This window comes from Lepidothrix coronata, unplaced genomic scaffold, assembly GCF_001604755.1.
Source record: "Lepidothrix coronata isolate B3197 unplaced genomic scaffold, Lepidothrix_coronata-1.0 Scaffold5, whole genome shotgun sequence".
NCBI lineage: Eukaryota > Metazoa > Chordata > Aves > Passeriformes > Pipridae > Lepidothrix > Lepidothrix coronata.
The window spans coordinates 5,659,438-5,682,934 of NW_016690185.1; the positions used below are offsets into that span (position 1 = coordinate 5,659,438).

At 38.7% G+C, this 23,497-nt stretch overlaps 1 protein-coding gene across 1 annotated transcript in view; it reads left to right on the forward strand.

Moving 5' to 3' along the window:
• SLC35F1 (solute carrier family 35 member F1) overlaps positions 1–23,497 on the forward strand; it is a 243,320-nt gene that overhangs the window by 197,694 nt on the left and 22,129 nt on the right. The window contains exons 4-6 of the mRNA XM_017830526.1: positions 8,411–8,570; positions 13,847–14,003; positions 18,686–18,738. Of these exons, the coding sequence (XP_017686015.1) occupies positions 8,411–8,570; positions 13,847–14,003; positions 18,686–18,738 (370 nt within the window). The remainder of the gene's footprint in view (positions 1–8,410; positions 8,571–13,846; positions 14,004–18,685; positions 18,739–23,497) is intronic.

The following is a 23,497-nucleotide window of genomic DNA, read 5'->3' on the forward strand; positions in this document are numbered from 1 at the left end:
TACCTGCCTCCATTTTAAAATTCAAAAGCTAAGTATTCCTGCACCGAAGTACCCCAATGAACTCAATTTTTTAGATATGATCTTAGCATGCCTCAAGTGCTTGCAGAAAGCCTCGAGTGCTTTCTAAATTGCAAGGGTGGACCTACATGTTGCATAAAGTCACACATTTTAAAGCAGTGGCCCACAGAAAGGGCTTGACTTAACTCCATCTCAGCTGAGGGGATTGAAACTCAAGCTTCCCACAGCCATGCAAATGCTCAGGCTAGTAACTGAAGACTGTTCCCTACAGGTACATTTAAAAAACTGAATATACCAGGTAAAAGGCTCTGTAGTTTGTTGATGGATCCATTTGATATACAAAACCATGTATTTAGAGAAGTACAAGTCACACTTCATGCTATCAGACATATGTGTCCTGATTCTCAGATGCAAAATAATCTTTAGTTTCTCTGATGTATTATTCTAACTTGCAGTAGATTTTGCAGCCTTTTTGCAAGTCAACTGTAGCAGGTACAGAAAGTACACTAAACACTCACTTGTACACTAGCATCTGATCCCATGGACTTGTTTTAAAACCTACATACTTAACTTTCAGGACTGCTTCTCATATTTATCCTAATGGGTTTTAAAACAACCCTGGTGTCAGCCTGTGGAAGGTTTAATAATTATTCAAGAAAAATGTTTTAAATACTGTTAGAGACACCTTCTATACAGCAGATAAAATTAGTTCCCCCAGAGGGAATTAAAAGATTCTGAAGTTATTGCAGTCCATTTAGATCTAGATATTAAATTTCCCTGAAATTATGTTCTGACTTCAACTTCCCTGTACTGCATTTACAGTGTACCACACACATACATCCTATAAGTCCATAATGTCTTCCACTAGGCCTGTTATGATACTAACATTTGTAACCTTTGCTGCCAGTTAAGTGCTTTCTCTTCATACCAGGCTGAGTTTTGAAGCAGACTGCCCTCTTCCTTCTCCCCATTTTCCTCACATTAATTAGCTCTCCTTGTTGCAATACAGTGTTCTATCCATCTGTATATTACACTATTGCATTGCACTCTCTAGAGGTGATGTTGTTCTTTTTCTATGTTGTGATATCACAAAGAATCACGAAGATTATTTCTTCAATACCTTGTATAGTAGTACTGTAGAATATGGATACAATGTCACAAGAAGTAAGGCACTGTCAAAGAGAGAGCTATGCTTCCAAATAGTGATTTATCTGGTAATTTATTCCTTGGGCAATCAAGTATTTGATTGGCATGATGAAAACAAAGGTAGTAAAAGCTGGGATTTATAGAGACCAGGAGACAGACAATAAGACAATGATGCTGATGTTCTCGACTACTCTTAGATCACTATGAGGCTCAGCAGTACATCATACTTCCAATTACCTCTGGCAGTTTTCATATCTCAACAACTGCCACCAGAAAAGGAAAGGAGTCAGCAGTAAGTGCTTGTTATAGGAGCTGGATGGCAATAGACTTTACTTTGTTCTTGGTCCCTGAGGACTCAAAGTACATTGAGGCAGATGATTTTAAATAATTTTGAAGCAAAACTGGGAGGCAAGGAGCAGGGGATGTGCAATATTGAAGTTGTTGATCCACCTTGTCCAGTGGCTGCTATTGTGAAATATCTCAAAAGCAGAGATTAATTCCATTCCTTCCCTTCCTCCTCTCCTCCTATGAATGTAAAGATTGACCATACTTTCCTGATCTGCTTCAGGGCCATGAGGAAATACTGCAGTGTTACTAAATTTTGCAGATCAGCATTTTGCAGAAGTGTTGCATACTGTACATTTATACTGTGAGGGGCTGTGCTGTGCATCTTGTATCTGACTTACTAGGACACTTTGAGTTACAGTTGTCTGTTAACCTGTGCTTTGCAAAGCAGCCCTTACAGTATCCACATTCTCTGTATGTGGGTTTGGAGTAAACAGAGCTCCCAGTATCCTGACTTCCTGCCTCTACTGGCAAAATTCACCGAGAGACAAACCTTTTACTAACATAAATATGCAAAATCTCATTAAAATCGTGGAGCTGTGCCCATTACAACAGCAGAGGTTTTGGCATTCTATGCTCATTTTGCATATTCTGAGAGGTGACACGCAAAAGGAGAGGTTATTCTGCAGGAGATATCCACGATTTTTCCTAGGCCAGGATCTAATCCCCCACATAGTTTACAGCAGCTGGTGATGTGGAGAAGTTTTTAATGAGTAACCTTGAGAAAATGGTCTCCCAAGCCATTATCCAGTCAATTTACTTAGAAGCAAAACAGAAAATAGGGTTTTTTTTAATGCAGAAAAGAGCTGGGTTAGAATGATCTTTTTCTGACAGTGGTATGTAAAATCAGAGGAAGAAGTTAATTAAAGGAAAGACTGTTTCTGTGGTCAGTCTTCCTGGTATTTGAACATATCCTGTATAAGCACAGCTGGAGTTCATGTCTTGAGACAAGATGTTGAAGAGGTGTTTTTTTTAAAAAAAGTCAAGATGTGATTACTCCTGTTGGTCGTAAAGCATGTCTTTGTGTAGAGAGTTGGGAGCAGAGGAACTGTGGGTTGCATGTGGCCACTACCTGTTATTTAACATAACTTCAAGAAGCCACTAAATTTCTTCTATGTAGACAGAAAGCTGAAGCTGTGATAATCCTCATCTCAGGTTCTCATACACACAAGTCAGATGAGGTGAAGGTCTTTCACTAGTCAGACTTTTGAGTGAGTTTCCTTGTCCACAGGAAGAAAAGAAAATACTGAGAACAGATGAAAGAAAATGATAGGGACAGTTCTAGAAGCATCAAGAAAGAAACAGAGATCTTGTGGGCAAAATGCTGATTTAAAGAGATTTCAGATTGGGAGAAGTCTTCTGGCTTTTGTTTTTTCTACATCATGGAAATAAACATTTGTACATTTTTTTTCATACAAATGACATCACTAACAGATTCTTTCACCAATATCACTACCCAAAGTACCATACATTTTGACTGAATGAAAAGTTAATGGGTTTATATTAATTTTGTGATAATAGAAAAACCACGCAAGAAAGTGGTTATGTTGTGATGAGGTAGCAAATAGAAACATGAAAGGTAAAAACAGTGTTCCTTTTTTTTATTTGAATTGCTTGAAATAACCCTGTCAGAGATTCTGCCAGCATCCACACCTTTCCTGTTCGGTCACAGGGCAGCATAATTGCCACACACCTCCCCTGGCAGCTGGCAACCATCTCTGTGAGGGTTCACATCTCGTCTGCTTGTGTACAGTTGAATCAAGTGTGTATGATATTGTGAAGGTGGTGTGAAAACTGGAAGAGAAAAAGCCCTTGGATGGGCAGCAAACTCTTCTTTCCTTTGAAAGAACAAAGAAAATGACAGCAGGTGTGTCTCTTACTGGATATAACACTTGCTGTTGTGTTAAAATTTCCTGGTTACGTGTTGAAATTCTGTATCCATCATGAGCGTTTTACCATACAATGTCTGATGGATACAACACTGATTTTAGTGATCCCTCTGCCCTGGAGAGTAGGCTAAGTAGCGGGTGCAGCTGATTCTTTGCATGCTTTGCTGGAGGGCAGCACTAATGAGAAACTCCTAATGTGAAAAAAAGGGCTTATAACTGGAGGGGGAATCCAATGAATATTTAAAAAGGAAGATTCAGCTCAGCTGTTCCCATAGGGAGTTTGCTGACCAGCTTTTTTTCTTTTTGATATCGCTGCAGATCAGCAGTTCACCTTCTATATTACAGACCTTTCTTCTAAAGCTTTCCAGCTCTCCTTTCCAATGACTAACAGTACATTTGTGCTATAGGTGTGCAAACACATGCTGAATTTGTGAGACCAGAGACTAAATATTTACTGTTAGCGAGACAGTATTTGTCTACGATTCACAAGTGTAATAAAGTCAACATAATTTAACAAACAAGTAATCAGAGGAAATATGTTTCGATATTGTGTTTCACTGACAGTCTTATATGCAGTGTGATATCTTTTAGAGTCAAATAATAATCTTCAATCTCTACAAAAACATAACATTCTTATAATAGAAAGAAATTTCTGTAGGACTGTATATCAATCGATTATATATTTTTGTATCCTGCCTTCTAAAGCTGCCCTATTCAGAGATGTGACTGAAGAAAGCATCAAAGAACATGGTCTGCACCACCCCATGGCAACATAGGAAATATGTTTTCTTTTAGGTTAGTGAGATCTAATAACTTCTGTGATTAACAGGAATGTTGATTGAAATCAGATAGCTCATTAATTTAACTTAGTGACAGGGTATAGGCAGTACCTTTTGAATACACAATTAAAAAGAAGGAAAATATCAAAGATTATTCTTTGAGAAATATTGATAAACAACTGACCTTTATGTACTGCAAATGAAATTCAAGCTACACATAATCTATCTTTGTTACTGTAAAAGCTTTGTAATCAGAAAAATTGCAATTAGGTATAATATTTTTAAATTAGCTGAAATAACTAATAACAAACAAAGGAAAGAAAAATGCAAAAAAATCACTAATAAAAAGCCTTATTGGAGGTGAGGTAATCCTCAATTTCATGTGTTTTGTCTGTAGAATACACAAGCATTTTTTCTTCTATTATACAGGTTTATCTGAGAAAAAAACAAAGGCAGAGCAAATTTAGTCCATGAGAAATGAAATATAAAGCAATACCTGAAGAAGAGTCAAGCAATATGAACTAGGTTATCTTATTGCTTGTATTGTAGTAACCTAATTTATTTCTGTCCATCCCATTGTTTAAGTATAGGTGTAAATTAAGCACAATTGAAGAATTATATAATGTCAGTGAACATTACCTACGTTTCATGTTTGTATCTGTTGATACTGCAGCATTCCAGATAGCAATTTGTGGATTAGACTTTGGACTGCCAGCCCCAAAGAGGTGTTTTCTAGCTGTTATCAGCATTGTTTATTTGTGACACGTTCTGTTCATGCATCCTTTCATGTTAGTGCTTAAAAGACGCATTCACATACTTGAAAGCACAGCTATGTTTAAATATTTATAGAATGAGAGGAATTTCTAAAATCTGCCTCTACAAGACTTTTAGAGGGAATTTGCATGTTAAAGTACACACGCTGCAGGTACAAGTAACTTTTAAACTCCTTAAACAATTTATACTTATAGAACTGCTCAGCTTTGAAGAGATCTCCAACATGGTCCAACTTTTTGTGGGAAAGGGAGCGAGGATGAGATTATTTAGCATCCTGTCCAATCACATCTTGAAAACCTCTGGTGATGGGAACTCTACCACATCCATGGGGAGTTTGTTTCAATGATTGATTGTTCCTAGTGTAAAAAAAATTTCTTCCTCTGTTGAAATGAAACCTCTCCCAGTGCAACTTGTACCCGCTGCCCCTTTTCTTCCCTCTACTCTGCTCTTGTGAGACCCCACCTGGAGTACTGCATCCAGCTCTGGGGGCCTCAGCAAAGGAAGCACATAGACTTGTTGAAGCAAGTCCAGAGGAGGGCCACAAAGATGATTAGAGGGATGAAACACACCTCCCATGAGGAAAGGTTGAGATAACAGGGATTGTTCATTCTGCAGAAGAGAAGGCCCTGGCGTCACCTGGTAGCTTATGACAGATCTGAAGAGGGACTTTTTACAAGAGCATGTAGTGATAGAACAAGGGGCAATGGCTTTAAACTAAACAAACTGAAAGAGTGCAGGTTTACATCAGACACTAAGAAGAAATTCTTCCCTTTGAGGGTGGTGAGGAACTGGAACAGGTTGCCCAGAGAACCTGTGGATGCCCCATCCCTGGAAGTGTTCAAGGCCAGGTTGGATGGGGCTTTGAGCAGCCTGGTCTAGTGGAAGCTGTCTTTGCTCATAGCAGGGCATTTGGAACTGGATGAACTTCAAGGTCACTTCCAACCCCACCATTCTATAATTTTGTGATTCTATGATTCTCCATGTGACTTCTGTTAAAGAAAGAGCCTCCATCTTCTTTGTAGCCACACTTTAAGTAGTATAAAACTGTGGTGAGGTCAGAAAACAGTGAGTTAAGCTCACCTGTTCAATGCTAGATTGGGAGAGAATGAGATGGAGTCATTCAAACCATCAGGGGTAGCTGTGAGCAGTGTAAGGAGTACCTGACCCTTTACTGTTTGGTACCACCTTCCCTCTGTCTTCAGCAGAGATGATAGGTATAGTGTGTGCCAGTGCAGCTGCTGAAGAGCAGACATGCAGCAAGTGCAGGCATGATGACATGAGTGTGGATTGAGAGAGAGGTGTTGAGCTGTGTCCACATCCCATAGGTTACACTGAAGAGTGCACTTCCCTCAGATGTGTGCTAGGGCTGTGCTGGCAAAGTGCAAAAATCTGCAGTGCATGAGAAATGTGCGGTGAATGTTATCCGTGCAGCAGTGACCATCTGTGCTGGCTAGATGAGCCCCCTTCCTCCCTCCGGTGACAGAAGGCTGTGTGCCACCCTGCCCACACCGTGTGCCAGGATTTAGTGCGTATGCCTGGTACTCCTGCCACCAGCCCTCCCTACCCCAGGAGCTGGCTTCTCTCAGCTGCACGACTTCTGAAGTTGTTCTTGTGTATGTGATATGTTGCATATGCATGTCTTTGTGAAGCCTGGTTACCCAGTGTGAGCTGGGGTACACGCTGTGTTGTGCTACAGGCTCTGCAGGGGCAGAGCAGGTGCCCTATGCAGCCAAAGGAGCTTGTCACAGTTCTTTCAGACCTTGTTGCGTTTTGTGCTTGGTTTGTGGAGGATGGCATTTTTAGGGCTGCTGGAGAAAGTTTTCACTGTAAAGAGGCCTAACCATGACTTTTAGATGATTAGCTCTCACTTTAAATGCAGAACCTGCTTTTAGCATGGAGCATTCCCATTTGTAATTTCCCTCTTCTGTTCTGCAGCTCTTTGGGACTGCTTGAGCCTCCCAAGAGCAGCATGGTTCCACTGCTGAACTGGTTATCTTCTGAAGGCTTTGCCTTTCACTGTCTGGAAAATCTTTGAAATGGATGGGTTTCCGCTGCGCACACTTGTTTTTCAAATGAATTTTCAGGGAAATTATCCTTAGTCCAAAAATTGACTTTTATATTTTTGCTGATCCCACAGATTTAATATTTATTACATAGGTATCTCACATGTAAAAAATAGTTTTCTAAGCAATAAAATTCTTGAAATCATACAAAAATGTTTCTCTCTTCAAATAACACATGGATGGGCAAAGAAGTTTAAAGGGATGTGATCTTTATTTGATCAGTGTGATTAGTGGTAAATCATACTGAGAAAGCACATAACATTAATAGGCCCAAAGGAAAGAAAAATCAAATTGCATTACCTAAAATCAAGGTAACAACATGTGAAGTAGTTTTCCAGACTTATGGAAACAGTCTAGTCCTTTGGTTGTTCCAGAAATTTTCACTAGGAAGAAGATGCAATCATATAGCTCTGGTCCATGCTATTTCAATTGACATTGAACAGTAGTGTATCCTGCACAGTTTGTTAAATCCCATTATTAGTCCACAGATTTGCAACTCTTAATTAGCTGTATCCTTTTAGGAAGTCAAGCTTCTTTGGGTGTTTCTTACCTGGGATTTTTGTTTCCAGGTGACATACTGGTAGTTTCTAAAATATATTTTAATTTGAAAATCTCAAGGTCCCCTTACAAACATTCGGTGCAATTTTTTTTTTGTCACAGGTTCTCTGGGTTTAGTGCTGGATGTCTCGGGAAAAAAAACAACTAACCACAAATTAAAGATGATGTTTCACAACATTTCTTTGAGAAAGCTCATTCCAAGGGTCTATTGGCAAGAAGATTGAGTTTCTTGCACTACAGACAGTGGTTTTTGGGTTTTGGTTTGTTTTTTTCTATTCAGAGGCATATGGAACTCTATTTTCACAGAATTAACAGTCCCCACAGGGGGCAGATTTTTCATAAGCATGCTGCATGCAGAAAACCCCTGATTTATATGGCCAGATTTAATAAATCTGGTCAACCTGTGTTATGAACATTCCTACTCTTTGGACTGAAGTGACTGAAGTAAAACATATGTCTAGACTGCAGGAAAACTGCCCTCAGTCTTTGTCTGTTAATCACTAGAAGTGAGGACCAGATGGAGTGGTGTGGCTCTTTTTTAGCCCAGGTTTTCTTCCCATGGATTTGAAATATGCATCTGAACCAAAGAGCAAGGTGGTGCTTTTGAGCCTTATCATACAGCAACAGCTCTCCCGAGTTTCTGAAATAGTTGTGAACTGTCTTATCCTCTGTCTGATGAATGACATAACCACTTCAATACGTTTTCTGTTTGTAGAAAGTGCTATTACAAACTAAATAACATTGTGTCCCTCACTTCCCTCTGCTGAAATCTATCCTATTATTTTAGGGCAAAGTATTTGCAGATTGATTTGTTGATTTTTTCTCTCTTTCATGACAGCTTCTAGACTGCTTTGTCATCCCAGTGGTGATACTTCTCTCCTGGTTCTTCTTACTGGTACGATACAAGGCAGTACATTTCATTGGGATTGTGGTCTGCATTCTGGGCATGGGCTGCATGGCAGGAGCAGATGTCCTTGTTGGGAGACAGCAAGGAGCAGGTAAGTAAGGATGTATGGGTTGTGTGGCCAAGTTCTGCCCAGAGAAACCATTGACCAAAATGTGTCAGACTGGGGTCAAATAGAGAGGAAATTTGTCAAGAAACCCTGTGCCTTCACGTATCCAAAGCACTGCATCATTCGAAGTTGCCTCTGTCAGAAGGGAAAGAGCAAAAATGAGTCAACACTTACAAGTCAGCACTGCTGCAAACAGACTTTATGGGCCCTGCAGCACAGGTCACCCTCTGGGCAAACTGGGGGGACAAGCTAAATATTTGTAGTTTCATTCTTTTTTGGCTTAGTTGTTTAACTGCAAACCTCAGTTGCTTCCTTTCCAAATTGGCTATATCTCTGAGTCATAAGCACCTCTCACATCCACTGCGTGCTCTTACTTCTCCTCAACTTTACTTGCTTTTTCCTATAGAGGTGGGGTCGCTGGGTAGGTACTAAAAGACTCTGAACTTATATACTACCAATTGCGTTTTGCACACAGTCTCAGAGTAAAGTTTAGGATTTACCTGAATCTTTGTTGAAAAGAACTTTCTTGTGTTTAAAATGTTCTTTTTTTATGTGTGGCATCAAATGAATAATGTGTGTGTAGCTATAATGTAGACTAGACAGAGTTAGATTTCATCGATCAACTTCCTCTGTCACATTGATTTCTCTAGTGCCAACCCAAATGATGTGGGAAGGCTGGAAATTCTTTTCAAAGATTGTCAATTAGGCACAGTTTTCATTCTTAATTAAAAGCACTGAATTGTGAGCTGAGCATAATACACAGGGATTTAAAATTCTTGACTCAGCTTTCTGAATACAAATGCAAGTGCCGTAAGAACTGCATTTGCCAGGATGCTACTAAATAGAACAACAGTGTATGACAATACTCACTGCATCTCCTTGCCCCCTTTTATCCCTGCACTTTACTCTCAATGAAGACCTTTAATTCATTGGTGTCATCCAGAAGTAGTCCTGTCCCAGCTAAAAAGAAAAGAATGTACTATTTAGTTGGCCAGCCAAAGCTGTATTGGGGATGACTGATTTCAGAGGGTTTGAGATTTCAACCCTGGATTCCAGAAGAAACATCCTGTGTCCCAGTAATCTAGAGAGTAACATGCTAGAGTGGATGAGTTGTGGATCCAGCAGGAGCATGTGGGGCAATGGACCTCAGCAGACAAGGAACAGATTGAAGAACACTGACACTTTGCCATCCAGCTGCAATAATTAGATGTTATCTGCCATAATTCATTATTAAAGCTTGGGTATAGCTGTTAGGTAAATTTGTCCAGAAAAATCTGCTAACATGCATTATTGCCTTTTCATTTGGACTACACGTGGAAGACTGTGTCCATGCTTATTGCTGCGCAGAGACCCTGCAGCTTTTTTTTTTTCATGGCAAAATGATGCTATTAATGATGTTATTTTTAACAGAGTAAAATAGATTGTTTAATTGGTTTAATTTCTCTGAAAGGGTAAAACTACACATTAAAATTATACAAATAAAAAGAAACATTGGTGGAAAAGAAGAAAATTATTGAAACTCTTCATTAATGAGTTCTACACCATTTATAGGATATTTCCTAGGACTGGGAAAACTAAAGAAAGGAAGAAACCAAAAGCAATGATGCTTTAGTAGTCCTCAGTAAACTTCTCTGTTTATATTGTAGAGAATGAGATCTATTGACACCTGTGTGCCCTTGTTGACCACACTACTTACTGTATTAGAAAAGCCATAAGGCTCTGCTAGGCACCTACTGCATAAGGCAATTTAGTCTACCAACTCTTACAGTAAGGGAACAAGAATTTAAAATGCATTACTGAGAGATTAACAGGTATTTTCCAAAATATCTGCAGGAATTAGGTATAATGTGCACACATGCTCTCAATTCTCAATAAATATATGGTAGTTTACCTCTTTTTATTGTATCCTGGCTGATGTTTTGCACATTACTCAATTGGAAAAGCAATTACTATCACATACTTAGTGCTCTATCACCTTACGTGTCAAGTATACAATAAATTAACACTTTTCTGAACTAATACTCATGGGTTACCTTGGTACTTGTGCTCCTGTAGTACACAAGGGATCTAAGCCTCAGAGGTCCAAGTGTTTCCTCCAGGTTTTTCAAAGCACTTCACTGCTTTGGCTTACCATAATCTCTGAAAAACAGTCACATCAGCCCTGTTAATATGTGTATGAGTGTATGTTCAGTCTAAAATGAGACACATTAAGACTGGATTTAGATATTATAATCATCAGTAATTACAAACAAAAGCAAAGAGAAACACCTCCTAATGAAGAAGGTTAAGGTAAACATGTGACAAAGAGACCTAGTGAGAGTGTGAAAAAAATTATGTCAGAACACAGTTAATATTTAAATTATGTGTGTTACACTGTAGTGCTATAACTAGTTCCCAAAACATTAAGTCCTCTCTTAACTATATGACTTCTTCTTCCAGAGAACATTAAATATGCTACAATGATTAATGCAAAGCTTATTTTATCAGGCTATTCCTTGTGTTTCTTCTGAAGAATGACTTACACCATTAAATTGGTCAAATACAACATATTTCCTTTGTAATGAAACCAGTAGATGCACGAGGAGTTTACCTCCATGAAAATATGTCTATAATGATATTTCAGTCTTGGGGGAAATTTCCAAAGTCTTGGTCTCTCAAGGAAGCAAAGAAAAGGCATTTGACAACCAGGAGGATAGTAATTGCTAGGAAAGAAAGCAATATTATAATTTACAACATTTTTATGCCAGTATGTAAAGTTTTGATGCACTACCTCTTGAGTACTACTCTAGTCACTGCATTTCAAAAAGAAATAAAAAGAAAATAAGCCTATATAAGCAATGGAGAAAGGTGAGAAAGCCATTCAAGGGCATAAAATGACTTCAGGATGGAGAGACTATAGGCAGACCAGGACTTTCCATCTCTCAGAAAAAAGCAAGAAAGAGACAGAATATGATAAAAGTATATGAAGTCTTCAGCAGTATGGAGAGGGTTAATATAGAGTAATTCTTAAATATTTCCTACAGTTATAAACTTATAGGATGACTAATGTAGTTTTGAGGTATCCAGCACCACCATTAAAAACATGAAGTACTTCTTAATAGTAGGCCAAAAATATATGGACTTTACACAAATAAAAGAAGAATCCCTTGAGATCTATTAAGTTTGATGGCCTAATGCAACTTCCGTCTCAGAAAATGCCTGATCTACTGAGAACTGGCTGATAAAAGTCCCTCTGTGCTTCCCTGTTTATTTAAGCTCTCCTCAGCCCCTCTGTGCTGCTGAGTATACCAGAGGAGGTTCCAGTGCCAGAGACTAGTGCTCTGAACAGATCTTGGCTCCCTCTTCTGGGAAAGCCCTGAAGGTTGAGGCTCACTCTCAGCATGAGTACACTTTGGGGAGAGCCATCACAATGTGATGCTTGAGGCCGTCCCATCCATATAAAAATGCTCAACCTCTTAGCTGCCTCTGGTTCACAGATGCAAAAGGATGATATTTTTGTGCCAGCAGTTCACCACAACCAAGCTCTAAGGTCGAAAGCTTTTTCAGCAATACTTCCCTGAAGTGTCAGTGGGTAGCTGTAACAAATACCAAATGAGTGAGCTCAGCGAGGAATCATTGGAGCCATGTGAAATATGAAGCGCATCAGGTATGAAGAGGTTTTATAAAGTGCTGATGCTTGTTTTAAATTGAGAACATCTTCTGTGACTAATTGCAAAAGAAGGTTAAAAAGAAAAAAAAAAAAAAAGCCAACCAAATCTTTAAAAGATAAATGGTCAATTCTAAGCATGCTGTCAGTCAAGGAACATGCAAAACAGAAATTAAGTAAGAGACTGAATGAGTATGTGAAAGAGAAATTTAGTAATGTTTGCTAAATACACAGAAGCCACATCTGAGCTGAAAAATGTTGGAGACTAAGAGAGTATTACTGGAAATATTTTAAACTTTACTCCATTCTTCTTTGTTCCTAAATAACTTATATTTTTCTGGTGCTTATAGATAGTGTTGGAGGTAGGATACTGGATTAATGAACCCTTGGTCTCTCCTCATATGCCCATTTTTATTGTCATAAATTTCAATAGAAATTTCAGCCCTGTAGTTTGGACTGAAAACAGGAGGCTTAAAAGAACTTCTTAAAAAAAAAAAAAAAACATTGAAAAGATAATTTCTAACCTATCAAATTATTAGCTTCCAGTTTTATTTACCGCACTGTGTATTTTACAAATCAACAATAATAAAACTTAAAAGGCAGGAATATAAAAAATAAATCAAGGTATTTTAAAAGAAATCAAGGTTTCTTTAAGAAAAATAGTTAGTTTAGTACTGCAGCGTTTCTGCTGAACCTTTTCAAAGAAAATTCCACTATGTCCAGGCTCTCAGAATATGGTTCAGCAGCAATATCTGACAGTTTTGTGAATCTGTAGCTCTTGTAGAAATCATTTAACAAGCCATATGTGCAGAGGGAATGGCATGCATCGGTTTGCAAAGCTAGGGCCTCAGTTTTCAAGCTGGAACTTGATCTTTATCAAATCTCCCTTCAGCTCTCTCCAACACCCAATAATAAAAGCTTCCAAGACTTAAAAAGATTTCAAACAGTCTTTGATAAAAAAATATTTTAGTAGCTCTATAAACCTGGAGGTCCTGAAAATACATCTTGGTGTTCATTGCATGCATTAGGTACTGCTATGTTAATTGAACCTCTTTTAAAAATCTCTCATTTTCATCACCCTGTCTACACCCCATCCTTCCTCCCCTCTTTCATGTCAAACAGCTTCATGTGAGAATGAGGTCAATATTGGGGTTGTAATGATTTCTTCACTCATTTCACAGGTACACAGAATTTTTCACTTGGCCTCACATCTAAGTACTGGACATGTTTTGATCTGGTTAGATTTCAAGATGAGATGCAAACTGCTCTATAGAGCTGAGTCACATTCTATCTGAAAAAATAAAGAAATTATAATAAAGTAAAAAGGATTAGTCTCTGAAGAGTGCCACCTGGTATCTGTATTTTTAGCAAATTTTTCAGGATTTTTTTGATTCTCTTTTCTACATCAAGGAATATACTCTCCCTTTGCCTCTGCTAGATTTGCTGGTGTATCTATGAAAACTGTAAAAATGACAGAATATTTGCATTCAGTTTATTAACCCAGATGTGGGCTACTTAGTGACTGAGGATTGAAATCTGTAGGGAAGAGCTTGCAATGGTTCTAGTCAGGATATGGTTGTTTTAAGACATTCTGATTTTTCCTGTTTATCCCTAGGTGAAAATAAACTGATAGGGGATCTCTTAGTACTGGGCGGAGCAACACTATACGGCATCTCCAACGTCTGTGAGGAGTATATTGTCCGAAATCTGAGTCGAGTGGAATTCCTGGGTATGATCGGACTCTTTGGCTCCTTCTTCAGTGGAATTCAGCTGTAAGTGAGCAGGTTTGAGCTCCAAGGTCATTCAAATAAGTGCAGCTGTGGCCTCCGCTGAGATACTCTAACCACTTCTTCGAAGGTAGCCGTTTCCTGTGCGGAGTAGGTGTTCCCTAATTCTGGAATTTGCATTGGTTTTCATATTTCAAATCAATGGATTTGAATAATAACACGAATTTGCACCTAAGTACTCTAGTTAAGGGACTGGTGTCCTGTAGAAGTCACGTGGGGAGGGAGAAGACACATCCTACCATCTTGTTGCTGGAAGACAAGCAGATACTTCATGTGTTGATCTCATCAATAACAAAATAACAAAATCTACAACTTCCTCTAGTTCTGCTTTGTATTTTTTAAAAGTCACTTAGATTTCTAAACAGATTGAGAAGATATCCAGTCAGAAGGTATTTTAGTTGTTGGCTCATTCTGTGTAACTACACTATGATACAGAAGAAATAACGAAAAAGCCTTTAAGAAATTGGCTTCTTCACTTCAAAATATTTAGTGCTCAGGTGATTGTTGCATGGATCTGCTGAGTCCTATCTTATCCACATGCACCTAATGAGCATCTCACCCACAAGTTTAATATTTGGAGGTGGCTTCCAGTGTTGCAGTACTGTGACTCATGTAAAAGTAACCAAGATTGCTGCATTTTAAGCAGGTGTCTCACTAGTGCTTGTCACACAGATGACTTTTTATTATTAGTCCAAAACAAATTGCTTCCCTACACCTCTGAGCTACTCAGCTTCTAAGAACAGAGGCAGATTGAAAAAAATGACCCATCAATTCCCACCTAATTACTTCCATTTCATTAGCTAGAAAGCTTAATATATTTATGTAGGATCTGAACAAGTGTCTTAAAATTATTTATATTAACTAGCTGCCATACAACCAGTTCTCTTTTTAAAAATATAGCATGTAAGAGCACATAAATGTGTCTAGCTCCTTCGGCTAAAGCATTCTTTTATGTGTTTGTGATAAGTAGATACTAACTGATTCTGAGGGCATCAAAGCAGTGCCCTTGTCTTGCTCTGTATGTGTAAACTGTCATGTACATGTCTCATATTCCTGAATTTAATCATAGTGCCATTACTCCCTCTTGACCCAAGCGGTTAGTTACAATTCAGGGTCTGTGAGCTGTTTTGCTGGGGAGAAGTTGGTGCTGGAACAAGGCATCTTTGTGTACAGAAAACACAACTGGAAAGAAAAAATAAAAAATCATTTTGTTGCTGAAAGCCCTAAGATTTTTTTCTATTCAACCTTTGGCCCAAGAGTTCTCACCACTGGCCTCTGCAGCTTTTTGCTGCTAGTGCTTTTGTGGCACTTTCTGGAGACGCAACCACACTTGGCTTATATGTGTACCTTTTTCTTACCTTTACCTGTAATGAATAGTGGAAATCACACAGTTATGTGTTCACACAGGTTTAATCTAACTAAATATGCCAGTTATTTCAAAGAGAAGACAGCTTCTCATGTTAAAATTGCAGATTCTTTCTGTGAAATACTACTGGCCACTTCGGTGGCCAGTAGTGCAAGACCTTTAGATCCTATGAACTGAATTAGTCTGGAAAAGGAGTATCTCAGGAATTGGGCCATTTCCCAGCATGCTACATACAGCATGGTCAAAGTTTGGTTGGCATCCACAAAGTGGATTGAGGATGGGAAACATGTGCTAATACCCCTGGAGATGTAAATCTCATGTTTGTAGGTTTTACAGGGAATAGTACAATTCTGAAGAAGAGAAGGTGTCAGAAAGTATATGGGATTGTGGTGAATGTAGGAAAGACAAAACCCTACCCACAAGTGAATGTCCCTTTTATTGACATGCATTTATCTCAAGATAATATAGGAGCAAAAGCTGTGGTATCTGCCTTTTATTCTGTGTGTATTTACAAATATCTTCATAAGTGTAGGTGACTCATGCTAGTTCATGCTTCAGCTGTACTACAGGGCTATGTCACCAAGAGGACTTTAAGGAGGTAGGCTCTTGTTTTCTAGAACAGTTTTGCAAAACTGCTTAATATTACACTGTAACTCAATATAAACAAATATAATGCCTGTTTTGCAACAAATGAAGGACTAAGGTATCTGGACAAAGAGTGAATTAAAGAGTTGGCTAACTACCCAGGCATGTTAGAAAGAGAAGTTCAGTATGTTGAATGTGATTAAGAAGAGAGGAACTATGTATCAAAAGAAGAGATTAGTTGACAGGATTTGGGGATATCACAACTACCCAGCAAATGGAGATAAGGCTGTCCAGTGGAATCACATAACCTACTTTATAATGGACCCCTGAAGGTCATCTGGTTCAAGCTCCTACTTGAAGCTAACTTCAAAGTTATGCCAAGTTTCTTAGAAACTTATACAGTTGATTTCTTAATGTCTCCAAGAATGGCAGTGCCAGTCATGCTGGGCAACCTGTTCCAGTGTTTGACTAATTTTTTTCCTCTGATATTTATTCAGAGATTTCCACATTGCAGCTTGTGTCCATTGTCATTTATCCTTCTGTTTGTGCACCTCCAAGTATGACTATCTTTTTGTAGCTACCCATTAAGTAGTTAAGATGGAAAATTTATTGTCCCATCCTCCTTTCCCCCAGCTTAGCCTTTTCTTCCTCATACTAAAGAAACCATGCTGTTTCAGCATCTCCTCTTACACCATGTGCTCAAGCTGCCTGCCACTGTGATGGAGTTCCACTGTACTCCCTTCAATTTGTTAACATCTGTCTTGTTCTAGACAGCCCAAAACGGGATACAGTACTCTAGTTGCTGTCTTGAAAATCACATCCTTCAACTTGCTGGCCAGACTTCTACTAACACAGCTGAGGAGGCTGTTGGCCTACTCTGCTCCAGGGACACATTGCTGACTTACCTTCATGTTGATGGCCACAGGACTCTAAGGTTTATTTCTGAAAAGCAACTTTCCATCCAGTCAGCTCCCAGCCTGTCCTGTTGCACAGTGTCATTCCACCCCAGGTACAGGAGTTCACCTTTCTTTTCTTGAACTTCATGAGTTTTCATTTGGCCCTTTTCTTCAGACTACATTGTGGGTATTCTGCCCATCCAGTCCATACTTCTTCAATCTCTAGGGATCTTTAGGGAAATTATGTGGAAGCTTTGCTAACTTCACAGTAGGTTACACCACATCCTCTCATCCGTTCCCTCTCCTTTATTTACTGATCCAGTCATCTCATCATAGAAGGTAGTCAGTTTGGTCAGGTATGATTTGCTTTTGAGAAGTCTGTGCTGGCTATTTTCAGTGGTGTCTTCTTCATTTTCTGTGAATGGCTCCGTAGTCTTCCCAAAGGTTAACATAAGGCTGGCCAGACTATAGTTTTTGCTCTGTTTTAAACTGGATGTTGCGTTTGTCTCTTTTCAGTCATCAGGGACCTCCTTCATTCACCACAACCTTTCAAAAATCATTGTTATTCCAATTCTTCAGTGCCTCTAGCATCACTAAATGGCCGCTTCTGGCAAAGTTGCTCTTACCCCTCTTTGTTTCACAGATCACAGTGACTCACAAGCCATAACATATTGTTTTATACTTCTTTTGTATTGAATAAGCAATAATATGAAAGCAGCGTTCCTATGTTTAAGATATATCAGTTCGTTTGCCAGACCAAGAGACATTGCAGTTTGTTCTCATTGTATTCTTCAGGAATTGCTGATAAAGGGGACGTATGTCTTATGCACGCAAAGACACTTATAATTTAGTTATTTTGCAGACAAAATAGTCTTATTATTCTGTACACAGTATTAGATTTGCCACACATCAGCAGCAAGCAAATTAGAATTTCCAGGATGCAACTCTCTAGACTAGATTAATCTGGAGGATGCTGAGTTCCTGCAGTTTTACTATTAGGCTTGGTCTTCCACATGCCACCTTTTGTACTAAGTACTTTATTTGTCAATCTGTGTAATTCCATGTTTTATACTTGCTTAAAATAGTGTCCAGACCAGCAGAGTCCTGCACAGCAGGATTTATCTGGAAATCACAGATCATAGAAAATGGTTACCCAAGTGAAGACCTAGCTTGTGAGATATCTCCAAGGGTCTGTTTGCCTGGATTTGGGAAGAGCTGACTTGTTGCCACATTAGAATTTTATGGATCTGGGATTTTGATTTTTATGTACAATGCAAGATTTACAAGATATTGAAAGTGGACTTTTGCAGGTTTGCCCATCCTTTGCTTTGTTTCCTGACTTTCTTTGCTGTGACTATTTGATTTCTCTCAGGGTATAACAAATTACAGTATGCTTTCCAAAGCCAGCCTGTGGTATCTATTTATTTTACACTGCAGAGCTGCTCTGAGGTGTGAATAACTCAGATAGGTACATAATTAATCATTAAAGTTCAAAAGCTTTCAGAATATTAAGTCAGAAGAGTACAAGAGGATTGAACATTTGTGGGGATGGGCATATAGAGCACGTATATATAGAGCTGCAAATAAACCAGTGGAAATTGTATGCTATCACATCTGATTACTGCCCTGAAGATCTTTCAAATACACACGCACAAGGATAATGCCAGAGTGGATTAGCAAAGTCTGATTGCATTTGGTTCCTACAGAGATTTTTTTGTTATAAGGTTATTTATGTTTTGTCCAGCATTTGAATTGAATGAGTGGAAGTAATTTAACTTTTGTTCTTCTTCCATCAAATTTTGCCTTCTCTTCTCTTCTAGTGCAATCATGGAACACAAAGAGCTGTTGAAAGTTCCCTGGGATTGGCAAATAGGTAAGAAAACACTTTATCTCATTGAAGGTAGTTACTGAAGGAGGCATGGAGCCAACCAGTGTTTGGGGAGGCGGGCATGAAGTTTCAGAGGAGCCAATGTTTGTGACTTCTCCACCAGTTACTGCCAAAGGTTGAACCACATGCCTCATGACTGTTCTTGAATGATCTGTCCTCCCATTGCTGTATTATGCCTTCCTTGCACCATTTGGTTAAGCATATGAATGCTGTAAGATAATTATTCAGACAGTCAATGAAGTAAAACAATAATGGGGTTCCAATTCTAAGATTCAATGCAACACTGGGACAAATAAATGAGGTAGTCAGTAAGAGCCAAACCTTTTCAATGAATGCCAAAGAAAGAAAATGGAACCTAACAAAAAAAACCTAAAATGTACTCGCAGTGCATATTATAACCTCATAAACTCATTTCCAAGGGGAGCATTTCTGTATGGCAATGGTTAATTGCTTTCCAAATAGTCTTGGTGGAATATAGCAGATGTGTCCTTTAGACAAATTTAGAGAGTATCGTGCCCAATGAAGCTGTTATGATGTTCTGCTAAGCAGTGGATTGTGTTTTTTCATTTCCATTTGGAGGCTGAGTTTATTATCTAAGACTCCCTTCTAATTAGTCCAATGAATTATTTGCTTTAAAAGCAAATCAATATTTAGGAGAGTCCCTGTAATCACTCTTTCACTATTTATGAACAATAGAAGAAATAAAAGAATACTAGTACTATAGGACTGACTGATTGCAGGAGGTTCAAGCTTTGGCAATCCACTGACAATAGCTTATTACCTCGTTTCAGACTGAACTTCAAAATGACAATTCAGAAGAGTGCAAAAGAAACTGGTTATGTGTATCTCCTGAAAAGAGGGGATACAAGTTATGGAACACAGTTGTTTTCTTCAAACTTAGTTAACAATTTCCTCTCATCATCATAAGCCATAATATAAACAGTGCATCTTTCACAAAATACTGCACATAAAAGTTGTGGAAATTTGGTGGTTGAGCTGTAAAACTAAGTGACAAATCAATTTAAAGTATCCATGGAGAAACACACTCAATTGTGTACTTTGAGTGTATTGGCCTTCTTTAATCTGAAATAATTAGCATAATTGCATCAGTGTTTGTTTATATTTCATGATGAGGAGCTCAGGGACATAATTAATCTGGTACTGATAGAATTAGCAGTGGTCACAGTGAATTAATCTACTATCCATGTAAATGTCATATATACTTCCAGGAGAGTTCTGTTCTAACTCAATATCAGTGAAATGTGCTATTAAAATAAGGTCTTACTTCATCTGTGATGCCATTAAAATGTCACTGAAAGTTAGTCACTAAATCTGAAGAGTCCTTATGCTTCAAAAGGCTGAGATCATCTTAGCAAAAGCATCATACATATGTACTTGTTTTGTTACAGCAATAATTGGAAATGCTGTGTAGTTGAACATGGATTAAATAGTGACAGTTCTGTGTAGTTCTGTGTTATTCCCTGGCTTCCCCTGCACTCAGTGTACTTTCCAGTGCATTGGCAATGATACAAGATTGTCGAGTAGTGATTGACAAAATCTGTGTCAGGGAGTTCACAGCCTTGTCCTGAGTAGTTATTCACTGCGACAGACTCAAACCTGCAGTCCAGCAGAGTTAAATCATCAGCCTTCTGAATGGTGGTGATAAAGTCACAGCAGGCAACCTAATAAATAACTCAAGGTGGCCTGTTGCCATCTGCTGTAATTGTGCTTTTAAGAATGGATGAGCTGCCTTTCAACTGATGCAAATGATTTTTGAATATAAAGATCTAAAGCAAATCTGTTATGTCTATCATGTTTAAAACAGGCTGCGATCCTCCTGGTTTTCATTTTGGAAATTCCTCTGATGAATATCATCATCTTCACACCTAGTATGAATCAGTGAAGCTCTGTTTGAATCCTTGAAGGTTTAAGTATTAATATTTGCTGACAACCTGAGTTAAAGGAGAATGATTATACTGTTCTGACTGAGTGGTTTTATATGAGACCATGACATATTTTGTAGTGATAGATGAAATAGTAGCAAATAAACTCACATCAGTTTTATATAAGAGAAAAGCCAGTTTAAATCTCTAAGGAAGTACTCTTTGTTACAGGGGGTTTGAATATTTCTGAATGGTCTTTATTCCAAGACACTAGGAAAAATCATAACTGATTCCATTTCATACCAATTATGTAATTGGTTGCTTTTGGAGTAAAAATGCAAAGGCAACACTCATGCATCATTGCACCATGCAACATTCAACCAGCATGCTCGGGAACTAAACCAGAAGTTCTTAAGACATGTTACTCTTGGTAGTACTTTGGTTATTTTAGAATAGTGCCTGGGGGCAGATCCTGCCCATCTGTGTGAAGATACCTAGTCTTAAGAGAAATGGAGAAATACTGAGAGACTGGGACTTGTTCGGCCTGTGGAAGAGAACTTACCTACAAGGAGGTTATCAAAAGAACTGAGCCAATGTCTTCACAGCAGTGCATGGCAGGAGGATGAGAGACAACAGACAGAAGCTGAAATGAGAGATTCAGACTGGATAAAAAGAAAATCTTCTTCACATTGAGGACAGGCAGGCAGCAGAGCAGGTTGCCCAGAGGGGCTCTGCAGTCTTCATCCTCAGAGTCTTCAAGCCCAGGCTGGGCAAAATCCTGAGAAATACAGTCTGATCTCACAGCTGAGCCTGGTTTGATCAGGGTTTGAACTAGAGAGCTCAGAGCTTCCTTCCGTCCTGAATCAGCCCATGATCCTATCATCCCAAGTGCCTAGTTCAGACAGTTATGAGAAATTCACACCCAACCAGGCAAAACTGTTGACCTTACCCACCAGGGTGAACACAGACAGATAAGATGGGATCCCTTCCAGCAACCTGCGATGTAAACTTTGGATTTAGTTATATAGACTCCCTTTACCATCCGCAACAATAAACAGGCATGATACGAGTCATACTGTTTGTGTCTAAAAGAGGCTGAACAATCTGCACTCTAAATTTTCCCAGTCTCTTCACTGACCACCAGCCCTCAGTATATGTCCAGAGTTAGGTGTAATGAATCCCACCCACAGGTGCCTTCAGTTCAGAACAATGCCAGCACACCCGAAAGAAGACAGTTCCAAATTATGAACTTCTCAAGGTTTAACACAGACTGGCTGATAAGCAGATCATTACAAAAGCACCTCCTAACCTGCCAGGTTGCTTCCTTCCAGGGCCTGCTACAGGCAATTGGTGGTAGTGACTTAGTGCCTGGTTAGACACAGTTCCAAATGCCCTGGGACTGCAATACTAGAGGCATTCCCAAGGCTCCCATTTGCACTGCATGGGTACCTAAGGAGGCTGAATCTTCAAACCTTTGACTTAAAACATATTTTTAGTCTGAAAATTGGTCTTCTAAGAGGCAGTATCTGAAAATTATATGATCTTATTTCCAGTTTGCTCCTTGTCATCAGTAAATGCCACCCAGTTGGTGGATATTACATGTATTTTTAAGCAGTAAATGAAAGGCCACTTTATATCTACCTCTGATAGAACAGCTGCAGTGTAAGCAATTTTCCACTGGAACTTAAATGCCCTTTGGAAAAGCAGCCTGTGAAGTACAGGTAGTTGACTGTCAAATAATGTGAACATCAAGGCAGTACCATAAAATTATACTGTTTGTTGCATGCATAAGCCAGTAAAGCACCTGAATATGCATCTTAAATCCAGACTGACTACTGGAGGCTTGGTGGGCTAGCTGGTGATTTGCAGACTGTACTTTGACAATGCTGACTTCAGATCCAGAATGGTTTTTGTTCCTGGAAGAAAAGCTGACTTAATGGTCCTGTATGCAAACAATTTCCCATTGACCAAAGCTATGCTCCATTTGATGCAATCATTTGCCTATTACAGAAGAGTTGCAGATTTTGCATAAAGCAGCTGACTTAATTATGTTTGTTACTGCTATACAGTACACACCTTAGAAATTTGCTACCTATTTGTAATGTTGTTACCATGATTGTCCATATTCTGAATGCAAACACAAATTCATTATCATGCCATAGCACATATGGACACTGATAGTTCATGACTGCTGTATTTGTTTCAGTTGAATGCACACTTCCATTTAGATGCTTTTCAGGGAGTCAATTTTGTCCTTTGATAGCTTTTTTTAACTAAGTGGGTCCACATTCAGATACAAATTATATGAGTTTTTTTTCCCCTTTCAGGACTTTGGCAATCAGATTTTCACAACTTTTAGTAAAAAACATTTTCTGAAGAGCTGGCGTGAGTCTAAATTTAGGCTTGTGCACATATCAGCTGGGAATTCTGCAGCATACAGCAGTCTAAGTATCATTTGCATGAGAGAAGATGAATAAAGTGTTTGCTGTTTTTTTAACTTCATATTGATTAATTTGCCTTGGGATTTATCAAGTAATAACTGAAGCAATGAATTCTTTCCCAGTAAGTCATTTAGGTTTTTTAATTAATTTAGATTTTTACTGTAATGTATTTTTATTATATTAGTGTCTAACAATCTAATTTGTGTGAGGCACTCTGTAAAAATGTAGCAGGAAAGAGTCTCAGCTCTGGAAATTTTTATTAAGGAAGGCAGACAAAAAACAATAGAGGAACAGAGATGCAAAACGATGAAGTGATGAGTCAGTTCTGGTGGCAAAATAGGACTAAGACCTCTGACAATAACCCTAACCCTCATGCGTTCATCCATTTGCTCATAACTCCTCTGAAAATAATTTTGCATT